General features: G+C 38.8%; 1 protein-coding gene across 1 annotated transcript in view; it reads right to left on the bottom strand.

The window, feature by feature from the left end:
- Positions 1-2,390: 2,390 nt before the first annotated feature.
- LOC311087817 (sacsin-like) overlaps positions 2,391-18,442 on the bottom strand; it is a gene marked incomplete at its 5' end in the record, with an annotated part of 35,515 nt that continues 19,463 nt past the window's right edge. The window contains 5 exon segments of the mRNA XM_084121288.1: positions 2,391-4,829; positions 4,833-12,836; positions 12,840-13,534; positions 13,632-13,720; positions 13,818-15,246. Coding sequence (XP_083977414.1) covers positions 2,640-4,829; positions 4,833-12,836; positions 12,840-13,534; positions 13,632-13,720; positions 13,818-15,246 — 12,407 coding nt within the window. The 3' untranslated portion in view covers positions 2,391-2,639.

Genomic DNA, 18,442 nt, shown 5'->3' with positions numbered 1-18,442 from the left:
TTGTATCCTATTTTCCGTTATTACAGTTGACTACGCGAAGTGATATGGAACTGTAATGCGGTCAAGACCTGCCTGGAACTACTTTAGCCGTGCGTTTCCCTGAAAATAATGCACACCTTAGAACGTTTGTCAACCAATCAGATTCAAGCATTCAACGGCCCTGTAGTATAATATGCTTTAAGTCAAACCATGTGTAAATTCATAAGTCGACAGCATTGCTGAGTATTTTCTCCTTAAAACTGCAGTGAACCAAAGACAGTCTCAAAAACACGCTTTGAAATCGCTGGTGTTTCTGACGTCACAAACTACCTTGTAACCAATCAGATCAACGTGTGATCATCAACCAGTGGATCTCTGAGCTGAGTGAGTGAGTGGAGGCGGGGCTCATTTGCATATTCATAGAACCACGTATACCAAATGAGGCAAGGGCGTCGAGTTACATTCAAGCTATTTTAAGGCATGAAGAATTTTTTTCAAGGAAACAAATTTTAAATATGTAATTTAGGTGATTAAAGATGAGTTTTAAGGGATAAAATTATTGATTACAGGAGGATTTTAAGTCAATGGAGCTCAGAGAAGGCAAGAGAGAAGACTCCCGCTGTAACTTCACCTGCGGTTGTTGCTGTTGGACACTGTTACTTTATAAAAAAGAGTGACTTTATGGGCCCTATCATACACCCGGCACAATGCAGCCCCAGGCACGACACAAGTGTTTTTTTTGCTAGTTTCAGTCCGACGCAGTTCTCATTTTCACATCCTGCACCACGTTGTTTAAATAGCAAATGCATTGGCGCCCATCTGTTCACCCATGGGCTGCTGGTCTGAAAACGAGGTGTGTTCAGACGCATTGTTGCTATTTTGAGGAAACTGCAATAGACTGTGCCATTTACCAACTGAAACCTGGTCTAAAGTCAATGGTGCAGTATTTTGTTATTTAAAGAGCATGTTAGTAATGTGCACCTATAGGCGGGTCCACAACGCTCGTACACACTGCTGATTACACGCACAGGGTGTAAATTATGTGCAGCAGCAAACAAACTAGCCAAATATTGAAAATAAAAGGATTACAATGCAAGAGATTATTATTGTGTACATAAATAAATGGTGGAATCCAGCTTGTCCCGTAGATGGTCTGTTTGCACGCTTTAACCTCTCGCACGAGCAGATCCGTTTCCTAGCCAGAGAAGCGTTCAGTTTTTCCGCTTGCAAATTCCACCGTGTAAATAGCAATCCGACATGGCGCGAGTGCAACTTGCTTTTAAAGGGAATGGGAGATGAGTCTATGGTTATCACAGTTATGTTACACCCAAAACACACACATTACTCATTAAGAGAATAGGGACGACCATTTTAGATCATGTGCCTGGTGCTCTGACCATTTTTCCTGCCGTAAACTAGCAAACGTGGATTAAGATACTTGCGCTGTGCACTTTAGACCATGGGCTTAGATTGTTAAAATAGGGCCCTTACATTCCTTATTAAAATGTTTGATTCATGTATGAGCTTTTAGACTGTGCAGGATAGAAATCAGGGTAATAACAGTGAATAGATGAAGAGTCTTATTCAGGTAACTGTATGGCCATTCATGACTAGTTAATCTTATATTCCTGCAGAAGGTAACATTTTAGTTTCCTACATATTACTGATTCAAAATAAATAAATAATTTTTTTCCCCCTTACTTCGTTAAAACATAACAGATGGGACCGGTATTTCAGGAAAAACTGACCACTGCAGATGAGGGCTTTTGATTTTTCTTTTCATTACTGTGTTAAACAGTGATAATTGCTTGTATTTTCAGACGCACTGTACGCCGCGTTGGCCAGCACTGTATAGACCACTTCTAACAATGCTTGCTTTCTTTTATTGTGCTCACTACGTAAACGATAGGCGATATGCCTGCTGTAATTATGTACAGAATTTGTTTAATAAGTTATTACTGGGACACCAGAAACGTATGAATACGCTTGGCATGGTTTTTGCAGTGGCATGGAGGAAACCAGATGTTGCTCAAATCGAAGTTTCATTTCTTGATCAAACAGTAAGGAGAACAACATGAGTCACTATTCATGTAATATTTTATATTGCAATAGACTCAAGAAATGGTTTTGCTGCAAAGATTGTAAAGCACATACAGCATCTGTATCACAGGAGGATTGTGTGACTGGTAATATTCATTTTATTTGCAGTTCTGTCATTTAGTGAATATTTGGTTGACAGCTTTTGACTTCTATTAATATTTCTTAATAAAAACCATGCTTTTAAATGATTGGCATTGAAATGTTTATGCTATTGTCATTTTTAATACAGAGTTCACAGACATCTCTATCTAAAGTAATTTACATTGCATTCAAGATTTACATTTATTTCATGCTTTCCCTGGGAATCAAACCCATTACCTAGGCAGTGCTCTACTGTTTGCTACAAGAATGCCAAGTATACAATAATATAAATGTAAAATAGGCTATAATAGTAAGCAAGAAGAGAAGCAGACTTAGAATTATCAAAACATGATTACAAAGATATAAGAATTTCCAGTATGCATGGTAGCAGTAATAAACAGAAAAAAAAGAAGATAAGTATTGTTACTTGAAAAGATCCTCATGATCGTCTCAGAGGAACATAGTAATTTCAAGCTACTTCAAGAAATGTATTCTTCTATTTTTTCTAAAAGCTTTGTTGCAATATCCAGTGCACTTCTAGCATTATCGAAGCTGAACTGCTTGTTTGGAATGTGAGGAAATGGGTGATAGTTCGGATACTGAGTTTTTTTGCCATCAACACCAAGTTCAGTCAGTTGCCTCACAGTGTTTGGTAAAGAAGTCAACTGTGAGCTGTAATGGGACACCTGCTGAGCAAGGCTAGTTATTGAGCAGCTTTTGGGATGCTCTCCACTTCTCCTGTACATTGCTGCTATCAGGGCTTTTTCCACAGCCTGATGCACCTTAAACAGACACCACTCTGAGCAATCTCCTCCAGTGGCATTGTGAGCTGCACTGATGTCACATTGAGCCTGTTCATACCAGCGTTTTGCCTCTTCTGTGTTTGGCCTTGGTGTTTCTCTGTGGTATGACCAAAAGTTATAGTGGCTTCTAGAGTAGTTATGATAGAACCTCTCGCGTCCCCTCCTGTGTCTTCGTGCCTCTGTGTTCCACGTGTCATAGAAATGTTGAAAGTCTCTACAGGTTGAGGATGTGCTATGTACAGTTTTCCCTTGTTGTACTTCCTCAATTCTTTTCTGCAGGTATCTGAAAGCCTCATGGGCTAGTTCTTCGTTGCCTGAATTCTTGTCTGGATGCCAATGGAGGTAGAGACGTTTAATGGCTTTTTGTTTGTCCTCACTTGACATATTCCAGATTTCATTTAAGCTTTGATCAATTTCTCTTTTGATCTCTTCCAATGTCCCTGGAAATACTCTTTTGGGTGGAGGCCTGGACATCAAAAGACGTTCTATATCTGTGCAAGTGGACCCTGTGTTGGGTGGAGGCCTGGATGTTAAAAGACGTTCTATATCTGTGCAAGTGGACCCTGTTGACACAGTTGCCTTCTTTTCTCGTTTAAATTGGTAAAGGTCAAGGGAGCTTACTTCAACGAAGTCATCACTGCCAACTTGTATTATATATCTGGCAGGAAATTGTCTCAATTGTCCCAGTGAATTATCTAGTCGGTTGATAACAATGACATAGAAATATTCATCAGATTCGTCCTTGCTGAAGCCAACATACTCTCCACTTTCAAAGTTGTTGAGGAAGTTCATATCAAGGCAGTCATGCCATTCTTCAGGTATGAGACATCCAGGTTTCGGTAAGGCATCATGTCCTTCCTCCTGGCCACTGTTATGAATGCCATGATTTGCCAATTTTTTCTCAACATCCTCCATGTTATCACACAGCAGAAGATGCCCAAGGACTAAAAGGCTTGAGGTGGTCAGACAGTTCTTTAGAAGAGCATTGATTTCTTTAGTAAGACACACATTAACTTCATTGACTACTTTAGGGACCATGTCATCATTGTGTTTCAAGTAGAAACTGCATCCATCTTTATTTTTTTTTACAAAAACATCTGTTTCAACCTTACTACCTTCAAGTGGCTCATGGTTTAACAGAAGTTCAGTTTGAAGAGTTTTGCAACAGATAATTTGAATCTTAGAAAAGATTTCTTCACACTTTCTTGCAGCTTCAGACTGTGAAACCCCACCTTTGCTGTCTTCTCTGATGAGACAGACTAGACCATGAAGAAATGCAGCAGAAGACAAGTGTTTGTCAAACCAGCCCCTAAATTCACATCCCCCTTCATCACAATATTGGAAACTTGTTCCCTCCAGATTTTCAGAAACTATATCCGAGAGAAATTTGGGGCAAACTTGCTGAGGAAGGAACTGCAACAATGTTTGATGTTCATAGTGATCATTTCCAAGATGACAGTAGTTTAATTTTTCCAGCAGTTTTAGCTTGGTTTCCAAAGGACCCTCAAGTCTTGCAGGCTGGAAGACTGTGTCGTTGAAAAACAAAGTGTTGGATTCATAGAGTCTTCCATCTGTTGATGGAAGATAAAGCGGGTTGTTTCGGAAACAGGTTTTGTTCTGTTCCTCTTTCAGCAGGCAAAACAGCTGTTGTACAACACGCTTCACAGTTTTCTGCCGATTTGCCTGAAGGCTGTCTTTGTCAGAACTATCAGAATAGATTTCTTGAAGAACAGTGATATATTGATTGATGGTGGGTCTCTCCTTTACACCGATCTTCTTGAGGAAGTCTTCAAATTTCATATACTTTGATGGAATGCGGTACAAATAAGGCCTAAACTCAAGATCATCATGTAGCAAAAGTGCTGTCTACTTTGACTTCACAAGTTTTGTCCCGTTTTCCACCAAGATAATGGGGAGGTCTGCGAAAAAAGAGGCATCAAAATGTATTGACTGAAGGTATGCATATGATCTGCTAAATACTGCGTTTCTTGTTTCCAACAATGTGTCAGTGTCACACTGAGACCTACAGATGTTTTTCAAATTAGCAGCTATTTGTCCAAGGGGTGGAGTCTCCAAGGCTCCGACATCCTTCATTTTCTTTATGTGATGTGAAGAGCAGAGTTCTGAAGGTAGGATTGGCATAGATGTCCATATCAGATAATGGTGATCATTGTCTCTGTCAATTAATGATCCACTGATTGCAACAACTTCCCTCTCTTGAGCAAAGGCCTTGTGATAATCACAAAGTTTTTGCTGAATTTTCACAGGAAATGTGAATTTAATGTTAGCAACTCTGTTCAGTAATTTAGAGTTTTTGTCAATACTCTTTGACAAAACAGTCCTAAACAGGAGATTTGATCTTTCCTTAAGAACATCTAGAGGACTGTTGCCTCTAATTTCAGATTCAATTTGTTTTGCAAACTGAATGATTTCCTCATCAGACACTTCATGTTTCAATCCAAGGTCCTTTAAGAGACGATGTGCTTTAGTTTGTTTACCTTGGAAATTGTCCCAAAACTTTTTTGGCACAAATCTCTCTTTTGGAAGCATTACCCTGTAGAAGGATACACTGTCATCATAAAAGTATGAAGCCACCCGAAGAGAGCCATGGATGTCTCGAATAAATCTGACGTCTCTCAATGCAGAGACAATCCTGGGGTCCACTGGTATAAATTTCAGTAACAACTGCATTAAATCAAGCAACGTGGCCTCTTTCATCATGTGCACAGAAGGAATAATAAACTGTACACAGAACTCCAGATCATCTAGAATCTGAATGCTTTGAATTTCTGACAATTCTAGGTTTATCCAGGTGTGCTTAAGGAAAATACAGTCACATCCATCGACATGGTACAAGTTTGGGAAATCATTCTGATGCTCAAAATTTAGAATGAATATGATTCTGTGTAAATCAATCCTTTCCCGTTTTCCTGTTATTGACTCAAAGAGGGGCAAGGACTTGAGCATACCCACATGTCCACTCTTCTTTCTGGAATCTCTGATCCCATTCTGTAAGAAGTGTTGAAGATCTACACATTCATCTTTTGAGAGCTCCTCAAACTGTGAATGAGGTACATGATAAACCTGCCCCAAAACAGCATTGCTGTCTCCTGTTTGTAGGAGCTCTGGATTCATATACTTGAAAAGTAAGTTTTTGAAATCAATGAAAAAGCTGATGTTTAATTTCATGAAGCCCAGTTTTATGAGAATGGAAGCAATTTTTTCATCTGGCTTCAGAATCACTTTTGATATGTTTCCCAATGTTTGTAAGAAATGTGTATTATTTTGAATGGGGCAAATGACTGGTAAAATAGGACTTTCATCAAAGTGTTTTTTTATCTCACTGTAGACATTCATTTTTTCATTTTGGTAGAATTGCTCTTGATCCTCAAAGAAGCTCCATAAAGTTTTCAGCCATTTGATCGTCTCTGTCTCCGCTTTGTACAGCTGGCACCTTTGATCAGGTAATGACTGACTGAGCAGCTGCTCAAGTTCCGATTTCAAATATTCAGCTGCCATGGCAATTGTTAAGCCATTAATAAACTTTCCCTTGAGTAAAATCTGAATGTGTATTCCATTAACATCAATATTTGCAAACTTTTCCTGATGTCCTTGGAAAAGACTGCTAAATCTTGAAATCAGCTTTGGGCATTGAGAGTCAAATACTCTTAACATCTGATCTTCTGTGAGGAGAAGAGGCAGCCCATTGAGGTCATGAACATTTTTCTCATTGGCATTTGTCAAGCAGAAGCTCAAAAGTTGTGAACATCTTGTTTTGTTTTTGATCAAGGTCTGGTTGATGGGCAAAGGCAAACTACTAGTTGTCTGAGAGGGATCATTCAACGATCTTTGCTTCAAGAAGTCTATCACTGATGAAGCGCTGACTTCTGTCACATTCACACCAGCTGCTTTGAAATTCTCTTTTATTTCATTAATTTTCCAGGTGTTTGGCACTAATTTCATCCCAATGTCATCTAAAATTTGAAAAATTCCTTCATGGTCATCAGTTGAAAAATATGGACATTCTGCCGAATGTGGTTTAGATGGACAGCACCAGGTAACTGTGTATTTTTGTATTTTTGATGACTCAACAGAAACAGCGTTTACAGTGGGTATGACAGGAAGATCACGTTGGCTGATTGATCTATAGACCTCATGGATCATCTCATGCCAGACTTTGTCTACTTTCTGTGAAATGCTTGGAAAGTAATTAAGGCAAGACGTCTCTAGCTGTGACTTGAGGAATACAAGAGCTGTAGGTGTATCCTTCTTTATGAATGAACACAGACATAACAGGAGATCTGCATAGAGAGGTGAAATTATGTTTACTTTTAGTGAATGGTTCCACCCTGTCTTCAGACTATCACCATCCTCTTTCCACAAGCCCCTTCTAGAAGAATCTACTTCAAAATTTGCATTCACATGAACTGGTAAACCAGTTTGTCCAGGTAAAGGTAAAGAACAAAATGTTCTGCCAGTAAATGTGTGGTTAAATGAGCTTTTCCAACATGCAGCCAGAGCAGCTTGAGCAACTTTGAAATGTTCTTTCTTGGTTTTTCTCTCATGGATTTGTTTTGAGAAACCAAAGCACTCTGCAATGACCCACTGACTTTGTTCATTTTCAGATGAGATTTTCATGGTGTAGATGGTTTTGCAGGGTTCTGCTGTTCCTGACATCAGTGATTCTCGAACATGGCTGTGGAAGTTTTCCTTGCTTACCATGCTCATCTCTGTGTATGTCTTTTCAACTCCGAAAAGACATTTTGTTTGTGTTCCATCTTCACTGATTTCCAAGAACTGTATTTTTGTGACGTGTTTCAAGAAGAGAATTAGTCCTTCAGGATCTTCAATAAAGGCAGAGTAAAGTTCGTTCATGTCACGGTCTGTGACGGTCTTTCTAGATATTTCAGATTTTTCTGCCATTTCCTCTGTCCTGAGAGGGAGCCTGAACATGGTTCCAGAATTGAGTGCAAACATTTCTGGAAGAAAGGTATGATAAACATCCTCAAAAGACTTTTTAAATTCATCTTCCATTGAATATATGCAGCCTGGGGACTGTTTTGTTACATTTTCCACGTATTTTAGATTTGGATCAAAAATGCAGAGCAATTTGTCACCGGTCAGTAAAGATGGACAGTCTGTCAGATGATACACAGAATTGAAGCCAAGTCCATATTTTCCAGTTCTCCCTAAAGTCCCACGTTTTCCTCCTTCCCCCAGCTGCTGAATCCCCTGCAGATCATCATCAGAAAATGTTCTGTTGTTGTACACACAAAGAGCCGGGCCTTGAACCAGTTCCCATTCCTTTCCAAATATCTTTTCTGTCTTATGTTTTCTTTTGTCCCACACAAAGTGTATTTCTGTTGCCTCTGCATCATCAGCATTTTGAATGAGCTCTTTCAGAATATCCTTTTTAGATGGATATGCATCAATTATATTTTTTATTCGGACAGTTAGTTTCTCAGTTTGTCCAAACTCTTTGACATGAGGGGAAAACCCACGGACCAAATGATTCTTCAAAGTATGGTGTCTTGTTGTCATTACACCAAAATGACAGGCCACAGAACGAGGTATCAGATCATGGGTGAGCTTGACACCAGCTGAGACAGGCATCCATGGGCTGTCATTAAATCTCAGCTCTTTAGAAGATGTCAACACTCCTCTCTCATCAGGCATGAGACAGTTCGTAAGCTTTTCATCTTTGATTTTGTATAGCCCATTTATGAGTATTGCAACACACTTATGGAGGTCTGACATGGAAAGAGGTTGAGATCCATTTAAAGCCTTGATTTCATCAAGTGCAGCAAGATATTGCTCTTTTGTGAATTGTTTGTTGACACCAAGGCATTCCCAGAGCCTCTCAAATTTGGAGAAGATGACTGGAAGCACATAGAGATATGGTTTCTCTTCAAAATGTTCACTTCTGGCCACTGACCTCACATTTACAAAGTGATCCTCAATAAAAATGAATGGAAATAATTTTGCATGACCAATAATAGGATTGGGATCTTTTTGTTCTAACAAGTAATTGTTGAGATATTTATAGCAAGACTGGGCAATCTTGAAGAGAGCCGTCTTTTTAATTGCATTTGATTGTTGGTGTGCTTTTAACAGCTGCTGAAGCACCGTCTCAACTGGTGGATTTGTAAGTACTCTCAATTTATGGAGAACTAGATCATAATTGTGTATTTGAAGGTTTGAATGATCAACTGTGAATTCTGTCATGCTTACTAAATTGTGAAAACTGCCACTGTAAATTTCTTCAGGTTTTTTAAGAACAGTGGCGTTCTTGTTTAGCTGAACTAAAGGAACTAAGGCAGGAAGGAATGGAATTTGAGCCAGTGTGTGCCAGTGCAGAGAATTACCATCTTCTTTTATGGAGACTTTTATAAACTCCATGAGACACTGGAGACGTTTATAACATATAGATTGATCCTGTTGCCAAACACAGGATATCTTCTCTGCTCTTTCTATGATTTCCTCTAAAGGGAGGCGGTCACTCAGCATTCCCAAATCTGAAAGTCGATGAATCCTTTTTGGTGAGAGAAAGTCATTTTCTGTTCCTTTAAGAAAGCGTCCTTCCTTAAGTTCATACAAACAAGCCATTTTGCCTGTAGGATTTACAAGTTGCTTGATAAATTGAAGCTTCTTACAACTCTGTGTTGGAATACAAGGGTAACTTTGCAGTAGGTCATCAACAGCAGGATCATTCAAGTCAATGGCATTCAGCACAAGAGTATTTCTGCTGTGTGTGTCCACAGAACTCAAGTTCTCAAAAACAATGTTGTAAAACTCAGGCCAGTTGATTGTTCTTTGTTTGATCTCTGGCTCAAAGCCACAATCGATGAAACTCTGTCTTACCCATGATGGGAGAGAAACAACACTGGAATATGAAGCTCCCAAGCTCAAGAACACTTTCATTGCAATGTCTCCAACTGTTTGGTTCTCCTCAATTTTTGGATTCAGAAATCTCACCTTGTCTATAGAACACCAATTTTTTCCATTGCTGAAAAGCTCAAGAGATTTACCATTGGCATTCTGCACAACTGCTGAGTAGAATGACTCAACCATGGGTAAAAATGCTTTGCTTACTGTCTCTGTGTTAGGCCAAAATGTATAGAAGGAATAGTTTTGGGTATGTCCATTTTGGGCCATTTTTTTCAGCTCAAGCAGTGAAGTAATGTAAGCAGAGTTTACGGCATCTTTCAGTAAAGCTTTGTTCCACTCAGACTTCACTCCTTTTTCCCATAGACCTTTCCTATTTGATGTGACTGCAAAAGTTCCATTGACATGGACTGGAAGACCTGTCTCAATTGAGAGAGGAAGAAAGCAAAAAGCCTGGCCAAAGAGGCTTTCATCAGGGGACCATGCATTAGTTTTTGCCTCTCTATGCAAAGGTACAGCTATACCTCCAATTGGAAATGAAAACACAGGATCTTGTTCATTTCTTCTCTGGAACATTTGCAAAGACTCATGCATCCCAAAACATGAGTACAAAAGCCAGTATTGGGTGAAGGATTTCTCTGAGTGCTCCTGAACTATTTTAACAATGTGTGCTCTCTTGACATCAATAATTTTGGGGCATGTGATGTCATTATTTCTTAAGGTCTTCTCGATCTCTTGGAGAAGTGTGTCATTTGAGACAGGAAATGAATTCATGACTTCTCTGGATATTTTGAGAGGAATCTGATCATTTTTTGGAGGAGTAGATGTGTTTTCAGCTACAGTTTGAAGGGACATAGATGTAATGCTCTTCAGAAATAGTAGGTGTGTTTGTGATTTGTCAGTCAAATGATTTTTAAAACTCCTAATTCGCTCTTCATTAAATACCTTTGAACTGATTTCTGATTTGGCGGCCTCCTCCTGACTGCGAAATGGTAATTTAATCAAGGTGCCATTGTAAGCTTTCTTGCTGTTTTGCACTGACAAATCACAATCAAAAATTCCTTCATAAGATTTTAACTGTCCAGGAAACCTTTTGAACAGTCGTTCCTGGAATGGGTCAAGTCTAATTCCTGGGTTTCCTTTGCTGAGTATGTGCTTTTCCAAATGGGTGACATTTGGATCAAGTATGAGAAGGGTTTTCCCACTCAAAATCGAGGGAATATCACTCACATGGTAAACAGAATTAAATCCAAGCCCAAACTTTCCAATCATCTCAACTTTTTTTTCCTTTGATGCTGACCCCAGTTTGACAATGTTTCTCCAGTCTTCTTCTGTAAAAAGCTCGTTGTTGAAAATCCAAAGGCATGGTCCATTGCAGAGAGCCATTCCATGATCAAAGAGAGTTTCAGGGGGCTCTTTGTGTTTTCTGAAGTCAAGGAGGAATTTACATGTGGTTGCCCCAGCATCCTCAGCATTTTGTAGGAGTTCTTTGAAAATGTCACTTTCTTCATCATACTCTTTCAGAATGTTTTTAATTCTTTGAGTAATTGGCTCAGTTTGTCCACATTGTTCTATACCAAATGACTCTTGCTCTGCTTGTATGAACTGTGGTTTTAAGATGCGAGTACTTAAGAATGGGACTTTCAACCATCTTGCAGTGATGGGTAAAACTTCTTCATGAATGACATAGAACTCCTCATTGTCTTGTTTCAGGTCATCAAGTCCTTCGGCACTGATGTCACAGAAGACTGTTTTGGACAAAGACTGCAGAGTAAAGTTTTGACTTTGTGCATTGACAGGCACAGGGGTACTGTCCTTTAAAAGCTTCCCATTCTTTCGCATCCAGTCAAGAATAGCAATTGACACTTTAAGTTCTGTCAAGTCTCCATAAGGAGGATACCTGCAGTCAATTCTTTGTTTTATGTCATGGAGTATGTCTTCAATCTCTTCATCGGACAGTGATTTCTTCACACCAAATTTTGATAGCAGGTTTTCATATTGCAAAAACTCTTCAGGCACTTTCTTGATGTAGGGGCTTAGATCCAATTCAGGTGGATAGGCTAAAACTATATCTCCTGGACAGACAAACTCACTTTTATTCCATATCCAGGGGATGCTTTTTGTGTCTATTAAATCTGTGAAATTTCTCATGTTGTCTTGCATGAATTTGTAAATACTGTGCAGCTCGGTTTTAAACTGAAAATCTGAATTTGGGTTGACCATTGATCTCAGTGCAGAGAGGTTCTCCAAGACTTTTTCAGCAGGAGGGGGCTCATACAGTCCAAGATTTTTGCAGACATGTCCTGTTAGCTGAAAGGTAAGTGGCATTACATATCCAACAATTGAAGAATACTTTGAATCCCTTACTTCAGATGGCTTATACAGACCTCTCTTAAGATTTCTACAAATGCTTCCATTCAAGAACTTTGGATTATCACAGGGCAACCACTGCCTTTGCTTCAGCTCTTCTATCTGCGCCTTGGTGAATTTTGAAAGGAAATCATTCTCATTCAGGACTCGAACAAGAGTATGTGCTTTTTTGAATGCCTTATCGGGTGAGTGGACAAAAAGCTTTTCAGTATGATTTATGACTTGGAGTATGTTTTCTGTAGAAATTTCTTTTTGCTCTGTCTTTAGGCCAAGGCTTTTTAAACTCTGAAGCATTTCCTCTGTCTTTGTGTAAATAGGTGGGGGAAAGAATTCTGCCTCAAAAAGATCCTGAAATGTCCTATTTCTTGGATCAAAAACATTTGAGGCTTGTTTGTGTTCTCCATGAGTTGTCTCAATAAATTTGAGATTTTTAGTTTTCATGAGCAGCTGCTTACTTTGTGTCAGTAGAATTCTACCATTATTCAATATCCAGGTCATTACTGTCTGTTCCTCACCTTTTTGGAAAGAGGCTGCCTCAATGCAGTCAACCAAACGAACAGCCACCTTAGCGGCATCCAAGAGTTCAGTATTCAGAAGAGTCAAAAGTCTGCGATCAGCTTAATTTGCACACTGTACAATGGTCTCAGGCATTGGCAGATCATTTGGAATGGCTGGATTGGTAGTTGAAATAACTGCTTGCTTTGATTGAACTGCAACATATTTCCCAGACATCATTCTGAAGATTGGCAACATGGAAAGGAAGTTCTTTTCAGCATTTGATAAAGAGTCCAAAGAAGAGAGGTACACTTTCAACTCCTCTTTTTCCTGTGATGAAGCAGAGGCAATGCCTTTGATGACATTATCTCTGTGTGAGTTCACAAAGACTTGTAGAACACTTCTTGGTGAAGCAGGAAGAACATACCTCTCAATGTCATGATGTCTAAGACACCAATCTCTTTTTATGACTGTGCACCCCATCATTCCTAACACTTTCTGAACATGATCTGACAAGCTAGATGCTGTGCTACTCTGAAAAATCAAAGTTGTGTTACTCTGCAACCTTGCTAACAATATAGAATTGCCTGAACTCTGTAGTGGCTCCAGTGGTATTAAAGGAATGTCAATAAAGTCATTTAACTCATTCCATTCAGTGCTAAGAAACTTCCAGAATTCAGACAACCAGCTCTTTGGTGGATGATGATCTTCTGCTGTTTTCCATGTCACATGACCATGGGTCACCTTCCAGTCCATGGGTAAGTGCTTCTTGGTGAGTGCAACAACATGATTTGCATCCAAATTGATTATGTTGTATGTGCCTGAAAAAATAGTGAGACCAAATTTCACAAACATGCATGATATTAATTAAATATTTTATAAGCCCTCCCGATAAAATATATTAAACAATTGTCTTACTCTTTGTTGCTAGTTTCCTTAGTTGCTTAGTGCATACATGGCTCAGATCGTTGGGTATAAATCTTTCTTTACAAAATGGCAGCAATGTTCTAAACAAAGAAAAAACAGACTATTATTACTTTGAAAACACAATATAAACACACTAAAGAATTAAAGTAGGAAAGAGACAACTGTATCACACCTTACCTTGGAAACTTCCCATTGTCGATCAAAACAGTGTTCTGCAATTCATTGCTAAATGATGTGAAGGTTCCATCACTGAGAGGCAGAAGCTTAAGACCTTGTAGCTCTGTGTACTTCTCATCACTGAGAGCAAATTCAAGAAGAGAGTATTTGTCATCTTTACTAAGGTTTTCAGCCTCACTTCTGTGAAGGACATCTCTAACATAAGATGGAGTCACCCATGTCAAGGTATCACTTTCAGGGAAGATTTCTTGAACATCATTCAAAATATTTTCTGGGACTGTGACCAGATTCTCTCCTTCAGCAATCAATAATCTTGATATCGCAGACATTGTGTCACTACATATATTGTTGACTGGAAAAACCGCATCTGAGGGAGACACCCAGATTTTCTCATCTCTGGCAAGGTGAAAGATCTTGTATTCAATTAGACCCCTCAGAGTATCTGTTGCAACTTCATGCCATCTGTCTTTATGTACAGTCTTGGATAGGTCAGGCCAAAGATTGTACACAGTGGCAGCAGGCAGGGTTGAGTTTCTGGATAACTGAATGGCATCCAGGATCATCATAATATATACATGAGGAAGGATCTCTTTTATAAGTAGCTCATTCCACTTTGCAGACTCATCATTCTTCTGATCCTCCTCTTGCCACTTAATGAACCTCCGATTATCTGTCAGGCCAAAGCAAGCATTGATGTGAATGGGAAGCCCAGTTTTGTTTGAGTCATTATTTGGAAGTGGCAGAAAGCAACTTAGTCGCCCATTGCAAAGTGATCTGTCTTCATCTATTTGAAAAGCTGCATCAACTTGAGGGTAGAAGCTCAGCTTAATGGCTAGAGAGTCAATCTCTGGTTTATATCCATGTTTCAGAAGGCAAGGTGTCACAAGCCACTGGGACTTTGTTTCTTCCATTTTCTGGGAAATGTGTGATACTGTTTTGAAACAAGTGTTTCTGTCAAATAATTCCTGCTTGACATGAGACAGGTCAGTGTCAAATTGATTTGACGCTGAAACTTTTAACCTATTGTTGCAGAAACCATTGGTGTCAATATGCATCAAAGTAATGGATGATACATTTCTCAGGAAAAGAAGACTGATGTCTGCATCAGCAATGAAGCTGTCAAAAAGCTGTGTAACTTTTGTGGAGTCATACAAGTTATCGGAGATCTCAGAAGCATCATTACGCAGAGGGAAACGGAAAAGCGTTCCTTTGAAGTATTGCTCCTCGCTGATGACCTTCTCCCAGGAACAACTGATGACTTGACTGACTACATTTTGAAAAGGCTGGAACTGATCTCTCAAGTTCAAAAGGCTCTCTCTGTCCTCTTCATCATCTAAAGACCATCGATAGCCTTCTTCATCATCTCCAAACATCTTCTTTTGAGGGTCAAAGATGGCTAGGTGTTCAGAACTGAATACACATGGCAAGTCTGTAAATAAACAATAATAATTTTTAATATTGTTGTTCCAAATCCATGTCAGAATCCGACACACCAAGTACTAGGGATGCACTGATACCACTTTTTCCATAAGGAGGCCGCTACTTTTATTTTTGCCGATACCAATAATGATACCTTTATTTTCACTGCATTTGTCATTTTTAAATATATTAGGTAGAGAAACCAAAAGAATATGAATTATATTTGTTGAATATTCCCTTCAGTTATTTACATGCATAATTATGCCTGTTAAAATGAATTGTACAAGCATCTGTTACTTTCACTGTTCATTCTAATGCTCTGTCATATTTTATCTTTCATTTAATAGCACAGGGCATATTTAGAGCGGCTTCAACATGGCTCAATGCTAAGGATTTTTTTCTACTGACCTGTTTGAGTCAGTGGTTTAAATGTTTAGATACCAGTGAAATATCACAATTCTCTATTTACAATTCTGATACTACAACAAAAACTACTAGCCTAATTAATGTAAATTAATTTTTTTATTAAAGACAAGTAAACAGTCAGTAATAAACAAATAATCCAATTACAAAAAACACAAATAAATACAATAGAACAAAGATACAAATGAAATAAACAGTGATTTTCAGGTAGTTCCCTTTCAGTTGTTTACGTTCGACGTAGTCGATGTTCGACTGAATGGGATCACGCTAGGGAGCCTGTCATCTTTGAGTACTATTGAACGAGTCAATGTAATTGGCGTGCGTGATTCGCATCACACACTCCACCCCCGCGGTGCAGGTATAAATATGGAAGTGGATGCACGTGTAACGGGTTATTACTTATAAATTTGGACTTCACTTTATGAACCAATTAGGAGATCAGAAGATTGTTATGTTCGACTACGGAGATGGAGAGTTATTGCTGAGGGATGACAGGACACCACAGTTAAGGTAAGTATATAACTTTTATAAATGTTTGTTTGAACACACAGGCCTTTCCCCTTTTAAAGTAAACACAATAAAATAAAATAAATAAACAATTAGAAGTGAATTACTTAAATTCAATGAAAAGAAATAGAATAAGTCACTGAACAAATCACTGTCAGTTTTACACTAGAAATACATTAATAATGTACCCAACAGCAAATTGACAAAACCTGTTCAGACTCAACCACAATTTTGAAATATCACGCTCACGTCGACGATAGGTTCAATTTCCAAATACTCAATCACTGATATCAGTCTTTTCTATTAGATATCTCAGTTCTCAGTCCCGTATGGAGAAGAAAAAAAAACAGTCTCTGTGCAGGAAAAGTTTTACCTTGAGCAGGGAAAACAAAATATGAAATCAAGATACTCTCTTGGTCCTTTAAGATGAATTTTCTTCTTTTTCGTCCAGTATCCGATTAGGTTGGCTCGCCATCCATGAGAATCAACTCCACTCAGAAAAAAAACCTGACCTGTTCAAAAGGCCAGAAATGCACCACCGCATTTAGTCAACAATGGCATCACATAAGGTAAGTATCTCATCATCAGAGTAAATTAACATTTAACCATACAAATAAAAGTAATCAGTGTTTTACAATATTGTACCTTTTACAATATTACATTGCTAATAAACATTTCTCTTTTCAGGCACGCGCACGAGACATGCACGTGAAGCAATTTGACTCCAAGTGAAAATGACTGAACTCACTCAGCACAATGAAATTGTACAATAAATAAAAATACTCCAAAAATACAACATAAATCTTATGAACATAACAAATGAAATAAACTTCTGTTTTTCTCACAAAAGTAGTGTTGTGTTTCTTATTTAAACATTAAATTCAGCATACACACATAAATGAACTCACCACATCCAGATATTCACTTTCCAGCAATACGACGATGTAATTAACCCATCGATCGTCACAGGAGTAAAACAACTACAGAATCCACTCAATATCTTCCTCTTTTAACAATCCTGAAGAGATGTAAAGACTATTTTTATAGTTTTACTCAATTATTTCTCAATTTTCTTTATGACTAAACTAGACGAATTTCTCTCAGACTTCTCCACTCTCCGGTCTCGCGCATCTGCTCAGTGGGCGGATCACATCAACAGTATTCTGATTGGCTGAACCAATAACCCTAAATGTTACAAATTATTTTTCCCACATAATTTATTCAACGAAAAGGGTTTGTTGACATCACCAATCTTTAATTATTTACGTTTTTGTGAACCCCATTCATTTACAAAAATATATTTTATAATACTGAATTAGTCTGGGTTACATCCTCCCCTCCTAACTGTGCACGTCCCGTGACACAATAAAGAGTGACTCACATTTTATACATCCTGTATTGAGGATATCTCAGCTAAACTATTCAGACTTTCAGTGCCGCTCAATGCATTAGCGAAAGCAGTGTTTAACCCTTGAAACAAGGACTGCACTACATGTATCAAGGGGTTTCCAAGCTGTGGATAGGTAAGTATTTTAGGCCTCTCTCTTCGTCGAACAGATCGTCTGGGTAAGTCTCCTGAATGCTCATTTTTCTCCACATCGGAACTCTGGTTGTGTCCACTACATTCATCTTCAGCATTTACTTGGTCATTAACTGGTGTTACATCAGGTAAATGACTTGCCTCTACATATTCCGCAACATCAGGTAAGTATTCCACTGGAACTTCAACAGGTAAGTGTTCCCCTACAGCTCCAGTAGGTGAAGCTTGCTCTTGAACATCTACAGGTAAGTCACTACTCTGAACCTTCAGAGCTGCATCATCTGCTGAGGATGAATGGACAACCTCAAGATTAGGAGAATCTTCCTTCAGATTGTTCGGCTTAAGAACTTTATGAACAGTAGTAAACCTTGTTTCATTGACTGGATATATACTTTGTACAGGATCAGGAATTTCATCATCTGTCTCAAGAGCAGAATCCAGACCATCAGGGCCTTGTGAATCAGGATTCAGCCGAGTCCTGCGCCTTGTGGTAGGTTTACTCACAGCTGGTTCTAAGGTTTCAGAAACAGGTAGGAACCCGCAAGGAAGCAAAAGATCTCTATGAAGAGTGCGAAGCGGACCATCCTTTGTCTCTGGACGAACCGTGTAAACTGGTAAGTCAGAAACGCGTTTCACAACGACGTAGACTTCAGATTCCCATCTGTCTGCTAACTTGTGCTTCCCGCGGATACGGACATTCCTGACTAACACACGATCTCCAACTTCCAAAGAAGAA

The sequence above is a fragment of the Abramis brama genome, assembly GCF_963993115.1.
Source record: "Abramis brama genome assembly, chromosome: 8".
Classification (NCBI taxonomy): domain Eukaryota; kingdom Metazoa; phylum Chordata; class Actinopteri; order Cypriniformes; family Leuciscidae; genus Abramis; species Abramis brama.
The sequence above is the reverse complement of the archived record's forward strand: the minus strand, read 5'-3'. Positions and strand labels throughout refer to the sequence as shown.